The 15580-nt window shown below is 42.3% G+C and overlaps 1 protein-coding gene across 1 annotated transcript in view; it reads right to left on the minus strand.

Annotated features, from left to right (window-relative positions):
* Positions 1 to 15580, minus strand: part of SGSM3 (small G protein signaling modulator 3) — a 45991-nt gene that overhangs the window by 7761 nt on the left and 22650 nt on the right. Inside the window, exons 2-4 of the mRNA XM_032882938.1 lie at positions 1873 to 1992; positions 1314 to 1399; positions 761 to 827 (exon numbers count right to left, since the gene is read on the minus strand). Of these exons, the coding sequence (XP_032738829.1) occupies positions 761 to 827; positions 1314 to 1399; positions 1873 to 1879 (160 nt within the window). The 5' untranslated portion in view covers positions 1880 to 1992. The remainder of the gene's footprint in view (positions 1 to 760; positions 828 to 1313; positions 1400 to 1872; positions 1993 to 15580) is intronic.

The raw sequence follows: 15580 nt of genomic DNA on the forward strand, positions 1-15580 counted from the left end.
AAATAAATAAAATCTTAAAAAAATAAATAAATAAAAAATAAATAAAAGAATTGGAATATGCATGACCTGAAGAGGACCAGTTTCAGCCCATTGAAATCTTCTAGTCATAGTTGTATCCCGGTGACGGGCTGTCCCGGGTTCTGGCAGGCAGCCTTCCCGACAGCCCGTGTGGAAACCAGCAGGTGTATTTAGAGTAGAAAACAATGGAAATGGCCTGGAGGCCCACTCAGAGAAGAGTGGCTACAAAACATTATGATCAATGCATTATAATGGCATATTATGCAGCCACTGAAAACTATGCTTTTAAAGAGGTCTTAAGTGACAGAAGAAAGTCTCATGGTAAATAACGTTAAGAGACAGAAGAGCTGTATAAAAACGTGTAGATAACATGTTAGTTATGAGAAATACACACGCACCCACGCGCACACGCACAGAGCCAAGAAAGGAACAAAGTGAAATGTCTGCAGTTATCTTTAGGTTATGGGATAATGGGTTAATTTGTTTTAATCTTTACTCTTTTCTGTATTTTTCAACTTCACTACAATAAAACTCTTGCTATTATTATCCTATGAAGATCAATAAAATTTACCTAAATTTGGAGGTCTCCATACATTTTAGAACTGCTCTGAGGGGGATACTGTTAGGTCAGTTCAGGAGCAGATGAGACCCCCAGAGCCCAGGTCGCAGCGGCACAAGGCAGAGTCACCAGAGTCCTCCCCACGGAGAACAGCAGGATTACACACCAGGGGCTCCATCTTACCTTCCTTGTCCACGCGGAAACCGAACTCATCGTAGCAGAACTCTGGCTGTTCCACTGACTCTTCCTTCTAGAACCAGGATTAGGAAGAGTCAGTTGTGTGGCCACCAGTCCGGGACCACAGATTCTGGAAGGTGCCCCCACACTGCTGCCTGCAGAAATCCCAACAGCCTTCAAGACTCGGATCAAAGGCTACCCCTTCCTTGAAGCCTCTGTGGTCATCACTCAGCTGCAGGGGCCACCACCTCCTCGGACTGGCCCAGCATTTTCCTTGCTCTCCTCAGAGGTCAAAGATAATAAGATCAAGGTAAGAAAGAGATTTTATGCATTTCTGTGTCTCGATAATATACTGAGCACACAGTGCTTAATACTTTTCCTCCAACCTAATGACTAATTCCCAGAGGACATAGAGCTAAGATGCCATCTCTGATGGTCGCTTCTGAGCCCAAGTGAACACGGTGGGGTGGCTACCCCCTAACCCCCCAGGAAGCCTAAAGCAGTGGGTTCCCTTTGGCTGGGTTCCCTTTGGCGCCACAGCCTGGGCACAGAGCTTTACCTGCGTGTACTTGGCCAAGATCTCCTGGGGCCACATGCTCGGAGTCAGGGCTGAGAAGGGGCCACTGGCAGAAGGTATGTGGTTTCCTAAAATCAAGGAGGATCAGGAATAGGAAATTGAGCAAATGCAGGGCATTCAGGGGGAAAATTCAAGGTGGGACATCCTCCACTAACCCCTAACAAGGGCCTCAGCAGAAAAGGGACTGCACCATTGAAAGTGGGATGGATGGGGGAGGGGAAGAGACCTAAAAATAAGCAACTTTCTGGAAAAGAAAAAAAGAAGCATGTTACAAAACATAACCAAATTTCATCTCCTTGCTTCTCCCACCCAAGTGTGAGGATCTGTAGGCTGGAGGGAGAGATTCTGAGAACCTGGAGATCTGAGCCATGAAAAGTTGTGGTAACCCTGATGCCTGGTAGGAGGACCTCCTCCTTTCTTACACTCTCATCCTCAAAGGTCTATCCTGCTTCCATTCCACTGGATGGGCCCTCCAGGGTGAGACCCTCCCCTCTTTCTGGACAGCCTCTCACCCATTTCCAGCCCAGGGCCTGCCTCCCACCTGACATTGTGTGGAGAGGTGGGGCAAGTCTTCTGCAAATCCACACTCAGAAGGCTTCCTGGCCTATTATTCTACAGCTGGAAGGTTCCTCGGGCTTCATCTGGTCCAGAAACATCTGCCCTGGTAGGAGAGCAGAGGGGAAAGTCATTATAATGCAGCCCCTCTCCTGGAAGTCCTTTCCACCCACTACTCTGATTTTGCTGGCCAAGGGGCAGTGAGAAGGAAAAATGACACTTGAAATAAACGCCTCCTATTCTGAACATTTCGTCTAGGACAGGATACACGAAACATTCTGAAGAAGCTACAAAACCGACGTTACCAGCTCCGTGAGCCAAGAGGAGTGCCTGCTCCGTTCATTATTAAAGGAAAGAATTATACACACAGGCTTTCTGATGCCCTAGGCTCAGGCAAATGCTTTTTCAAAAGCAAAGGCAAAACAGCCAAACCTCCATGAATAGGTTTTCCGAACTAGAATCTTTGAGGAACCATTTAGCAGAATACAACTTAGCTTCTGAGTCAGTACCTCGACTTCAGCCCAGCACTGACATTTTCCCCGTCACCAAACCATTCGCTCTACCACATTCTCCGCTAACCTTATAGCTGGGAAACCAGGAGGCTGCGATCTAATCCAGATCTCTCCTATTACCACTGAAATTCCTGCCTCTGTCCCTTTTTTGTCCTCTCAAAAAAATGAGGACTCGACAATAAAAAAACAAAATGGGCGAAAGTTCCACATACACATTTCTCCAAAGAGATGTAAATGGCCAATGAGCAGGTAAAAAGATCATTCACCAGGGAAATGCAAACGGAAACCTCAGTGAGGTGCCATTTCACACCCGCTAGGAAGACTGTGACCAGAAAGACTGTAAGTGTGGACGAGGACATGGAGAGAGCAGAACACTTACACTGCAGCTGCTGTGTGAAATGGAAAATGAAGAAGCTGCTGCTGAGAACAGTCTGGCTGTTTGTCAAAAAGGTAAACACGGAGATCCCACATGCCCCAGTACTTGCACTCCTGTAGTCACTCACCCAAGAGAAATAAAAGCATGTCCAACCACCCAGAAACTTGGACATGGATGTTCACAGCTGCATTATTCATCATAATCAAAAAGGAGAAACAAGCCAACTGATGAATGGATATACAAAATGTCTGAACCATACATACAGTGGAAAATTATTTAGCCATAAAAAGGACCAAAGTACCGGGGGCACCTGGGTGGCTGTTAAGTATCTGCCTTTGGCTCAGAGTCCTGGGATCAAGCCCTACATTGGGCTCCGGGCTCAGAGGGAAGCCTGCTTCTCCTCTCCCACTCCCCCTGCTTGTTTTCCCTCTTTCGCTGTGTCTCTGTCAAATAAATAAATAAAATCTTTAAAAAAGAAAAAAGGAGCGAAGTACTGACACGTGCGGCTCTGCCAATGAACCCTGAGAACATTACGCCCAGTGTAAAAGGCCACTCACGAGAGGGTGAAGACTCTATGATTCTATTTAAGTGAAATGTCCAAAAGAGGCAAATCCAATGGTAGAAAGTAGGCCAGTGGCTACCAAGGGTTGGGGGAGACAGAATGACCACTAACAGAGTTTAGATGAAAAATGTTCTAGAATGGGATGCTGGTGATAGTTGCATAACAGTATGAAATACGAGAACCACTGAATTGCACACTTTAAATAAAAATGGTGAATTTTATAGCATGTAAATTATATCTCAATTTTTTTTTAAGATTTTATTTATTTATTTGACAGAGATCACAAGCAGGCAGAGAGGCAGGCAGAGAGAGGAGGAAGCAGGCTCCCTGCTGAGCAGGGAGCCCGATGCGGGGCTTGATGCCAGGACCCTGAGATCATGACCTGAGCCGAAGGCAGCGGCTTAACCCACTGAGCCACCCAGGTGCCCCTATATCTCAATTTTAAAAAAGAAAAAAACATCAATTTGTGGTGTCCTCTCTCTCTCTAACTTCTCATTTTTAACCTGCTCCTAGTAGATCTAGAAAGAATCTATTATTACCTGAGCTTCAACAGAAATGTAGTTTCTGGAGTAGTTTCCTCAGCCTTTTCTGAATATTAAGGCTTTTATTCCCAAGTAGGGAATAAAAGGCTTGGACTCCATGAAAGAAACGAGAGGTAGCTGAAATATTTTGGGACAAGCTGCCTTCCAGGTTTGAAATTATGTTCCTCCCGGTCCAGACCTAAAGAAATGTCTTCCCCTTCCAATTTTCAGGAGGCTGCTGCTGCTCTGGCCCATAGTAGTGCCTCACCTCTCCACACCCTCTGCCACAGAATTCTGGTAGACCATAAATATCAGATGACTGACAAAGAAGCAAAAAAGAAAAATCAAAGGGAGCTTTGGGAAAACATCACCCTATGGACCCTTAACTTGAGCATATATGTTCATAGTGGGCACGTGACAAAATCCCTGTTCTCTTTAAAGACACATTTGCAAATCTGGGGGCAAGACAGTCATCTTGTAGCTCATAAGGGTGCAGCTCAGCTCGTGACCAACCTCTCCTCCTGCCTCAGACACAACCCAACCATGCCACATTTGGACTAACTGCTCATCAGGGAGGCCTTGCTGCCCAAACAGGAGAGCTGCTCTGTCCTGCTTCCAGACAAGAACCACTGAGAGCCAGATGGCAGAATCCACTTCCCTAACAGGTTGGCCATCCTAAGCTTGTCTATTCTGCATAAGGATAATAATGAAAACAGAATGTCTTCCTGGTACCCGGGTGGCTCAGTAGTTAAGTGTCCGACTCTTGATTTCAGCTCAGGTCATGATGTCAGGGTCATGGGACTGAGCCCTGCGTGGGGCTCCATGCTCACTGGGGAGTCTGCTTGAGGATTCACGCCCTCTGCCCCTCACCGCCACCTGCATGTGTGCATGCACTCTCTAATAAATAAATCTTAATAAAAAGAATGTTTTCCTTCAGTTTAACAGATATGTAGGGCCAGGTTTGAATGAGAATTTCATGCTGGATGGAGCAATTCCTATTTTTACATTAAAGGGAATAAACTAGAAGTTTTAAAATCCCATCATCATTCAATCCTTATAACACATTTTGAAGTAGGTACCTCTACATTCATTATACAGAAGAAAATAAGAGAAGAGACCCACATACAGTTTTCCAAATAAACTCCAACCATGTACCCTCCTACAAAACCATGCCACCTCTCCATCCTGCCTGGCGAACAGATGTCACACAGCCACCAGCTAGACCATCACCAGCGTCCTCCTCATTGACGCCACAGAGGAGGTTTCTTCTGGAGGGACACAGAAACTGTGAAGGAGGCAGGCGTTGCTGACAGTGGAGGAAATGAGCTATCTCTGGTTGTGGAGAACTGAGGGGAACATGAAGACAATTCTCAGCTTGGCTTGCCTCCCACTCATTCACTCAGCAAACGTCCTGAGTGCCACCACAATCCAGGCATGGTTCTAAGGGCTGAGATGCAATGGTGAAAATCAGAAGCCCCAGGCATTCCATTAGAGAATCAGACAATAAGCATAAAAATAGCTAAGTCAGATCATGATAACTACAGTACCATAAGAAAAATAAAGAGGGTAAAACTAGAGAGTAGAGAAGAGCGGGGTTATGTATAATAAAATAGTCAGGAAAAGCCTCTGAGGGTAAGGTGGCATATGAGCAAAGTCCAAAACAGAAGGGAGGGAGGGACCAAGTCATGTGGCCATCGGAGGGAAAAGGGATCCAGGTAGCAGGACCAGCAAGCACAAAGCCTTGGAGGCAGAAACATACTTGGAAGGCTGGAACAGCAGCAAGCTGGCCAGTGGACTGGGAATGAGGAAAGCGAGAGCAAACTGGGGTGGGAGACGCAGCAGGAGTCATGAAGGACCGGACCACTGCGTGCAGACTTTGGATCTTATTCTCAGTGAGGCGGGCATCACAGCAGGGTTCTGAGCAGAGCTGAACCTGAATATGACTTGGGTTTTAAAAGCTCTCTGGCTGCTGTGCAGAGAAGGCTGCAAACAGGAGGCTTGCCTGTGTCGCTGGTGGGAATGACACTGGTCTTGCTATGAGGTGAGGAGCAAGGGATGGTCGGGTTCTAGGTCTGTGTTAGAATCTCTGCAACAATATAGATCCGCCACACCCGCCACCGGCTGCTCGGAGTCTCCAAGGTCCCAGCAGGAGCCGGATATGATATCGCTAAGCTGCGCGGGCAGGTTTTTCCAGCCTCTGGTTGCTGTGGAAACCTTCCTGAAAGCCGCCATCTGGAAGCCAAAAAAACTGGCTAAGAAGTTAAGCCACGTCACCAGTGGCCCTGTTGTTGTCACAAGGGTATGGAGAGGCAAACTTCTGAAAACCAGGATAAACGGAAGCAACTTTGAGGTGCTACAGGAGGAATTTTTGAAATTAAATTTACATGCTTAAAGGCATCTTTTTACTCTGCCTCCAGTATATTTCTCCCTAGTCTGCCAATCTTAGGATTTCCTGTAAGACAAATTTTGCTCACAAAGCAAAGACTGTCAGATATCGCTGTAAATCTGCGTGTGTTGACAAGGGGTGCTCACTCTTGATACAGATCAAGGAGATTTTATACTTCATCCACTCTTAACCTACTATTTTAATTTTCTTGACAATAATGCAGGGTTGCCACAAGTATTCTAAATGGCTGAGATCCTAAAGACTATTTTTCTCTGTGAGAAAACGACAGGACACACAAAACTATTGATAAAAACTAACTGGGAGAAAGAAGTACAAGGCCAGAAAAGTCCCAAGAAAGGCTTGAGTAAGATAATAATGGAACTACTATAAATGCTTTAAAAATTAAAAATCTTGGGGCATGTGGGTGCCCCTGTTGGTTAAGTATCCAACTTTTGATCTCAGGCAGGGCTGTGAGTTCAAGCCCTGACTTGGGCTCCATGCTGGACGTGGAGCCTACTTTAAAAAAAAAACATTAAAATCTTAAAGACCTAAATATGATATCTGAAACCATTAAACTCCTAGAAGAATACATAGGCAGTAATTTCTTTGAAATTGGCCTTTGCGGGGAGCCTGGGTGGCTCAGTGGGTTAAGGCCTCTGCCTTCGGCTCAGGTCACGATCCCGGGGTCCTGGGATTGAGCCCTGCATCAGGCTCTCTGCTCGGCAGGGAGCCTGCTTCCCTTCCTCTTTGCCTGCCTTTCTGACTACTTGTGATCTCTGTCAAATAAATAAATAAAATCTTAAAAATAAAAAATAAAAAAAAAGGAAAGAAATTGGCCTTTGCAACATTTTTGTAGATAGGTCCCTTGAGGCAAGGGAAATAAAGCAGAAATAGAAATATTGGGATGATACAAAATAAAAAGCTTCTGGGCGAGGTAAGAAACCATCAACAAAAAGAAAACAACCAGTTAAATGGGAGCAGACATCTGCAAATGACATATTTGATAAAGGGTTAGTATCCAAATTATACAAACAACTTACACAACTCGACACCAAAAAAAACAAATAATTTGATTAAAAAATGGGCAGAGGACCTGAACAGTTTTCCAAAGACAACATACAGATGGTCAACAGACAAACAAAAAGAGGTTCCACATCACTCATCATCAGGGAAATGCAAATCAAAACCACAATGAAATATCACCTTATATCTGTCCGAACGGGCAGAATAAAAAAGGCAAGAGAAACAACTGCTGATGAGGATGCAGGGAAAAGGAATCCTTGTGCAGTATTGACCAGAATGCAAACTGGTGTAGTCACCATGGAAAACAGTATGGAAGTTCCTCAAAAAGTTACAAATAGAAATACTATATGATCTACTAATTACACTATTGGGTATTTATCCATAAAAAAAATCTCAATTGAAAAGATATATGCACCCCTATATCTACTGCATTATTTACAGTAGCCAAGATAGGGAAGCAACCCAGCTGTCCATTGATAGATGAATGGATAAAGACGATGTACTCTTCACCCAGAGACACATGCACACACACAAACACAAATGGAATACTACTCAACCATAAAAAGGATGAGATCTTGCCACTTATGTCAGCATGGATGGACCTGGAGAATATTATAAGTGAAATAAACCAGAGAAAGACAAATACATGATTTCACTTTTATGTAGATTCCAAAAAACAAAACAAGAAAACAAACAGAAAGCAAAAATAGACTTGTAAATACAGAGGACAAATTAATGGTTGCCAGAGGTAAAGGGGTTTGGGGGGGGAGCAAAACGGAGGAAGAGCAGTGGGAGATACCAGCCTTCTGTGCCTGGAGTTTTCTTTGTGGAAAGGTTTCCAAAAATAACTTATTTAATAGAGTTAAGGCAATTCAGATTGTCTTTTTCTTCTTGAGTGAGCTTTGGTAGTTTGTGCACTTACAAGGAATTTGTCCATTATCTAAGTTGTTGGATGTATTGGTGAATTTAATGCAAAGTAGGCAAAGAACAAAAAAAAATCATAGGTAACAAAGATAACAGAAATTAGGTAAGTGGAAACAGAAATCTAGAGGAAAAAACAATGAAACCAAATTCTGCTCCTTTGAGAAGATCAATAAAGTCTATAAACCTCTGACAGAGTGAACCAGAAAAAAGTGCAAAGACACCGATTTGTCAAAATCAGGAATGAAAGAGGATATATCACTACAGATCCTAGAGGTTGTCTATTTTATATATATATAGATATCTATATCTATCTATCTTCATTTGCGCTTGTATATATATGAATGCTTCCATCACCAAAGAGGCTGACCCCCGTGGGTCTCTAGGTCTCAAATTCAATACATCTAAGAAGGGACTCGTTAGGCCATTTTGGGAAAAGTGCTCATGTCTGGTCTTTCATGTTTGGCAGTGGCTGTTGAGTGTTAATGATTGGTCCAGTTCAAGTCTGCGTTCACCCAGAACCAAACGACGAGGCTCAGAGAAATGAAGTCATGTAAATGTAAATAGCTTCCCAGAATTCTGTAGTCAGAAAGAGTGAGTAAAGGAAGCAGTCTCAAGAAGTGTGGGCTCAGTGTGGTAGGGAGATTGTTGTTCTCCACACACCCAGAAGAAGGGAGAATATGGGGTAAATCAAACACCAGTTAGTGATTACCTATAAATTTGACTTTTTTGTTTTCATTTGCTGATGTTCATTCATTCATCTAATTTATCTAACACATGCTTATTGAGAGAGACTGAGTGCCAGGGTTGTGGAGGGAAACAAGATGCAGTCTAGTCATGTGAAGTCAGTTGGCCAAAAAAGGGATAAAAATGCTAAGAGGGGGCCCCTGGGTGGCTTGGTGAGTTAAAGCCTCTGCCTTCGGCTCAGGTCATGATCCCAGGGTCCTGGGATCGAGCCCCGCATCATGCTCTCTGCTCGGCGGGGAGCCTGTTTCCCCCTCTCTCTCTCTGCCTGCCTCTCTGCCTACTTATGCATTCTGTCAAATAAATAAATAAAATCTTTTAAAAAAATGCTAAGAGGTAAGTCTGTGATGGACTTAATTCACAATACTTAATAGGAACATATGGAGAGAACCCCAACTCAAGGCAGAGAAGAATCATGAAGGTAAATTAGGTATCTCTGATGCATAACAAATCACTCTAAGGCTTAGTGGCTTAATACAGAAATAATCATTTATTATCTCTTATTAGTTTCTATGGGTCAGAAATTCAGGAGCATCTCAGTAGGGAGATTCTGGTTCATGAAAGAGGAGAATCTCTCCTGACATTACTATTAGATGTTGGCTGAGCCTACAGTCATCTGAAGGCTTGAGATTAGGGGATCTACTTTTTTTTTTTTTTTTTTAAGATTTTATTTATTTATTTGACAGACAGATCACAAGTAGGCAGAAAGGCAGGCAGAGAGAGAGGGAGAAGCAGGCTCCCTGCTGAGCAGAGAGCCCAGTGTGGGGCTCGATCCCAGGACCCCGGGATAATGACCTGAGCCGAAGGCAGAGGGTTTAACCCACGGAGCCACCCAGGCACCCCGGGGATCTACTTTCAAGGTGGTTCACTGAAGTGGCTTGCAAAGTTGGTGCCCCTCCATGGGGCTCCTTGAGTGTCCTTACAGCTTGGCAACTGACTTTCCTCCAGAGCAAGTGATTCAAGAGACGATGGAAGCTGCAATGCAATGGTCACTGCTGCCATAATTGGTCACAGAGGTTAACTGTGGCTCATTATGGAGAGGCCTACACGAGGGTGTAAATACTAGGAGGTAGAAACATTTGGTGCCATCTTGGAGGCTGGCTACTATAAAAGGTTTCTTTCTATGACAAGGTGTTACTTCATTTGAGTCAGTAGGAACAGGAGTCTACCTGACAGATAAGGAGAAGACCATCAGAGACTAAAGAATGGAGACATTTGGGCAGCTGATAGGAGTAGGCCAAGCTGATTCCAAAATTTAAATGAATGAGCAAAAGAATTAGAGTACTCAAAATAATTTTGAAAAAGCAGAAAGCTGGAGATCTCACACTACCTGATTTCAATATTTACTATAAAGCTATAGTACATTGTGGCATTGGCATAACGACAGACATATAGAATAATGGAAGAGAATAAGCAATACAGAAATAGATCCATACATATTGCCAATTAATGTTATGGGTTGAACTGTGTTCCCCAAAAAAGATATGTTGATGTCCCAATCCCCAGTACCTCAGAATGTGACCTTATTTGGAAATTGGGTCTTTATAATTTAACCAACTTAAGATGACATCATTAAGGTGAGCCCTAATTCAATATGACTGTTGTCCTTATAAAAAGGGGAAATTTGGACATAGACATATACAGAGGAAAGACAGTGGGAAGAGACACAGGGAGAATACTGTGTGAAGAAGAGACTGGAACACACTGTAACAAGCCAAGGAATATGTGGGGCTAGTAGAAGCTGGAAACAGCAAGGAAAGATCCTTCCTCTACAGGTTTCAGAGTGAGCAAGGCCCTGATGACACCTTGATTTCAGACTTCTGGCTTCTAAAACTGTGAGATAATATTATTGTCATTCTGAATCACTCATCTGTGACATTTTATTATGGCAGCCCTAGAAATGATTACAATTAATTTTCAGCTATATATATATATATATATATATATATATATATAATATAAATATAAATATATATAAATTTATAAATTAATATTTATAAATATGTATAAACATAAATAAATATAAATATAAAGACAATACAATGTAGAAAGGATAGTCTTTTCAACAAATGGTCCTAGAAGAACTGGATAGCCATTGGTAAAAAAAAAATTTACCTTACTCCATACCTCACACTATATACAAAAAATTAACTCAAAATGGATCACAGGCCTAAATGTAAAACCTAACACTAAAACTTTATTATTTATTTATTTATTTATTTATTTATTTATTTTAGAGAGAAAGAGACAGAGAGAGAATGTAGGGTGGAGGGGCAGACAGAGGCTCACACAGACTCTGCCCTGAGCATGGAGTCCAATGTGGAGCTTGATTTCCCCACCATAAGATCATGACCAGAGCTGAAACCAAGAGTCAGACGCTCAACCAACTGTGCCACCCAGGCACGCATAAACATACACACACACACACATATTACACACACACCTATATATGTATGTATGTATGTGTATATATATATACATACATATATATGTATGTGTATACATACATACATATATATACATACATATATATGTATGTATGTATACACATACATATATATGTGTGTGTATACATATATATATATATTTTTTTTTTTAAGTAAGCACTAAGCCCAATGTAGGGCTCAAACTCATGACCCTAAATGACGCAATGCATACTCTATCGACTGAGCCAGCCAGGTGCTCTAAACACTAAAACTTCTAGGAGAAAACAGGAAAAAATGTGACCTTGGTTAGGCAAAGATTCCTTAGATTTTAAACTAAAAGCATGACATATACACACAAAAAAAGATTAATTTGACTTTATTAAATCAAAGCCACAGATGGTAAATATGTTCAAATCAGATATCTGGTAAGGGACATGTATCCAGAATATTAGGAATTCTCAAAACTCAGTAAGGAAAAAAAAATTTAAAAAGGGAAGGGCGGGGACGCCTGGGTGGCTCAGTTGGTTAAGCAGCTGCCTTCGGCTCAGGTCATGATCCCAGCGCCGTGGGATCGAGTCCCACATCGGGCTTCTTGCTCATCAGGGAGCCTGCTTCTCCCTCTGCCTCTGCCTGCCATTCTGTCCGCCTGTGCTCGCTCTCTCTCCCTCTCTCTCTCTCTGACAAATAAATAAAATCTTTAAAAAAAAAAAAAAAGGGAAGGGCGAAGATTCAAATAGAAACATTTTCAGGGGTGCTTGGCAGGCTCTGTGGGAAGAGCACAAGACTCTTGATCTCCAGGTTGTGAGTTTGAGCCCCACAATGGGTGTAGAGATTATTTAAATGAATAGATAGATAAAAAGAAACATTTTCAAATGAGATATACAGATGACAAGTGTGCAGAAAAATATTCAACATTATTAGTCACTAGGGAAATGCAAATTAAAACCACAATGAGATATTACCACACAAATATTAAACAGTTAAAATAAAAAACCAAACACTACCATCGACAATATCAAATGCTGACGACGATGGTGCAGAGCAACCAGAACTCTCCTACAGTGCTGGTGGGAATGCAAAATGGCACAGCAATTTTGGAAGAAAGTTTGGAAGTTTCTTACAAAGTTAAACATAACTTACATAACCCAGCAATCCTACTCCTAGGTATATTTGAGTGAAATGAAAACTTTAGCTTACCCCAAAATCTTGCATGTAGGGGTGCCTGGGTGGCTCAATCTTAAGCAACTGCCTTCAGCTCAGGTCATGAGCCCAGGGTCCTGGGATCAAGCCCCACACTGGGCTCCCTGCTCAGCAGGAAGCCTGCTTCTCCCTCTCCCACTCCCCCTGCTTGTGCTCCTTTCCTCACTGTCAAATAAATAAAATCTTTTTTAAAAAATCTGTATGTAAATGTTTGCAGCAGCTTTATCCATAATTGCCAAAATCTGAAAACAACTCAATGTCCTTTAACTGGTAAATAAAGAACTGTGATACATTCATATAATGGATTGATCAGTAAACAAACAAAAAAACAAAGAAACTACTACTGACACACTCAACAACACAGATGAATTTCAAATGTATTACGCTAAAGAAAAGAAGTCAGGGGCGCCTGGGTGGCTCAGTGGGTTAAGCCTCTGCCTTCGCCTCAGGTCGTGGTCTCAGGGTCCTGGGATCTGGCCCTGCATCGGGCTCTCTGCTCCACAAGCAGGGAGCCTGCTTCTCCATCTCTCTCCACCTGCCTTTCTGCCTACTGATCTCTCTATGTTGAGTAGATAAAATCTTAAAAAAAAAAAAAAAAAAAAGTCAGACTGAAAAAGATACATACTGCAGGATTCCATCTTTAGGACACCCTGGAAAAAGCAAACTATAGGTACAGAAAACAGACCAGTAGTTTCTAAAGGATGGGAGGAGGAGGAAGAGTTAACTACTTAGCTCTCCAGGGTAATTTTGGGAGGTGAGAGAACTGTTCTACATGTTGACTGTTGGTATTTACATGACTCTCTGTATTTGCCAGAGCTTGCAGAACTGCACACTAAAAGGAGTGAATTTTATCATATGTAAATTATACCTTAACATAAAAGAAGAAAAGAAACATCATGCTTAGTGAAAGAAACCAGACACAAGAGTATAAAAATTCCAGTTGTGGGGACTAAGGAAATATACACACTATTTATTGTCTAACATTAAGTGAAAACATTATAATGCTGCAATAGACACCCAGAAATGTGTAAATCCTTCAATCATTCACTCCCCAAATATTTCTCCAATACATATTATGTGCTAGCGCAACAATGATTTACAATCTAGAGGGGAAAAATCAAACAGAAAACAAACAGATGGAGAAATAAATGAACACTCCCTAGTGTGGGAGGTACTTCGAATAATACAAAAGGCTGACGTGATATAAAATCCAGGGAAGGAATCTTGGAAGTACTATTTGGGTTGATACCTGATGGACAGGAAACCAAAGATCTAGGAGTGGAGAAAGGAATGGACGGAAGGAATGACAAATCCAAATGCTCTGCTCTGATGTGGGCAAGACCTTGGAGAAATAGGAAGGAGCCCAGTGTAACTGAAACACAATGAACGAGAGGAGCAATAAGAGGAAATGGGAGAGGTAGAGGCACCTAGATCACCAAGGGATTGTAGGTCACGGTAAAGGATTTAGATTTTAAGGACATTGGGAATCCAACCACAAAGGGCCCTAGATGTGGCTGTTGTGCGGCAAATGGCTTGTAGAGAGACAAGTGTAGGTACACGGAGACAAGTGAGGAAGGGCAAGGTCCAGGAAACAAGTGATGGGAGCAGTGACAGTGGAGGTAGAGATGAAGAGAAGTGAATGGATTCAGGAACGAATCAGAAGAAGAACAAGCCTTGCCACTGGATGAGATACGATGAACAAAGAAAGGGAGAAAGCAAAAGTGAGGCTTAGGTTCCTGGTCTGAATCCTGGGATTATGAGGATGCCGTGTACTTATATAGAGGAGGGAAAAAAAATGGTTTGAGGGAAGAAGGGATTATGAGTTGAGGGATAATGTAAATGTTTCTTAGATATCCAATTGGAGGCAAGAAGTTGGTAACTGGATATAAAAGTGTATATCTCCATAGAACTGTCAGAACTAAAGAGATTAAATTTGGGAGTCTTTCATTCATCGATCCAACCTTTTTTTTTTTTTTTTTTTTGAGCAACTACCATGTGCCAGACACTGTTCCATGTTCTAGGGAGTAAACAACACTTGTTTACTCCCTAGAACATGGAACAGTTCTAGGCTCCTGTGAACCTGTTCTTGCTCCTGTGAACCTGCAGTTTTCTCATCTGTAAAAGGGGATGACAAATGAGAAAAAGTAAATAAATACTTATCACAATACCTGGCACATAGCATGTCTTACTACATGCTGGCTATTAATACTGGTGACAGAAAACAGACAATAAGTAAATAAGTGAATAAGGTAATTTCAGAGTAATAGTATATACTATGAAGAAAATAACACAGACTAATAGGTTTCAGAGTGACACATAGGGGCAGAAGGGCTACTTTTGATGGGTGGTCAGAGAAGGCCAAAGGAAATGACATTTCATCTAACACCACAGAGATGGTAAGGAACCAGCTCTGCAGAGACCGAGAGGGACAGTCCAAGCAGAAGAAATGGCTTGTGCAAGGGTCTTAAAGAACAACAAGAGTTTATTACACTGGAGAAGTAACAGGCCAGTTGGAGGGAGAGTGATGAGGGAAACATAGCAGACAGCACTGGAGATACAGGAAGGTACTCACCTTCAGAGGGCCTACTACCCACGGCAAAAATGCTGGATTTTGTTTTAATGGAAAACAACTGGAGAGCTTTGAGCAGGGGCATGACATGGTCTGACTTAGGTTTTAAAGAAATCAAAATGGCTGCTGTGTGAAGAATGAACTACAGATGGGTTAAGGATGGAAGGTATTATAGCTGTCCAGGTGAGAGACAGTATCTCCAACCAAAGTAGTTGAGGCGGTGACAAGTTAAGTAGATTCTGGATATAATCTGGAGGAGCAGAGGTAGATAACAGAAATAAAGAATAAAGAAAGAAATCAGTGATGATCTCTGGGTTTTGTGTAGGTCCTATTAACAAAGATGAGGGAAGACTTGGGGGAGAGCAAGTTTCAGAGTTAGGAATCAAGAGATCTGCTTTGGTCATGCTAAGTCGGGATGCCTATTAGACCTCTAAGTGGAGATGTCATGTAGACA

This window comes from Lontra canadensis, unplaced genomic scaffold, assembly GCF_010015895.1.
Source record: "Lontra canadensis isolate GAN:19392208 unplaced genomic scaffold, GSC_riverotter_1.0 scaffold84, whole genome shotgun sequence".
Taxonomy (NCBI): Eukaryota; Metazoa; Chordata; class Mammalia; order Carnivora; family Mustelidae; genus Lontra; species Lontra canadensis.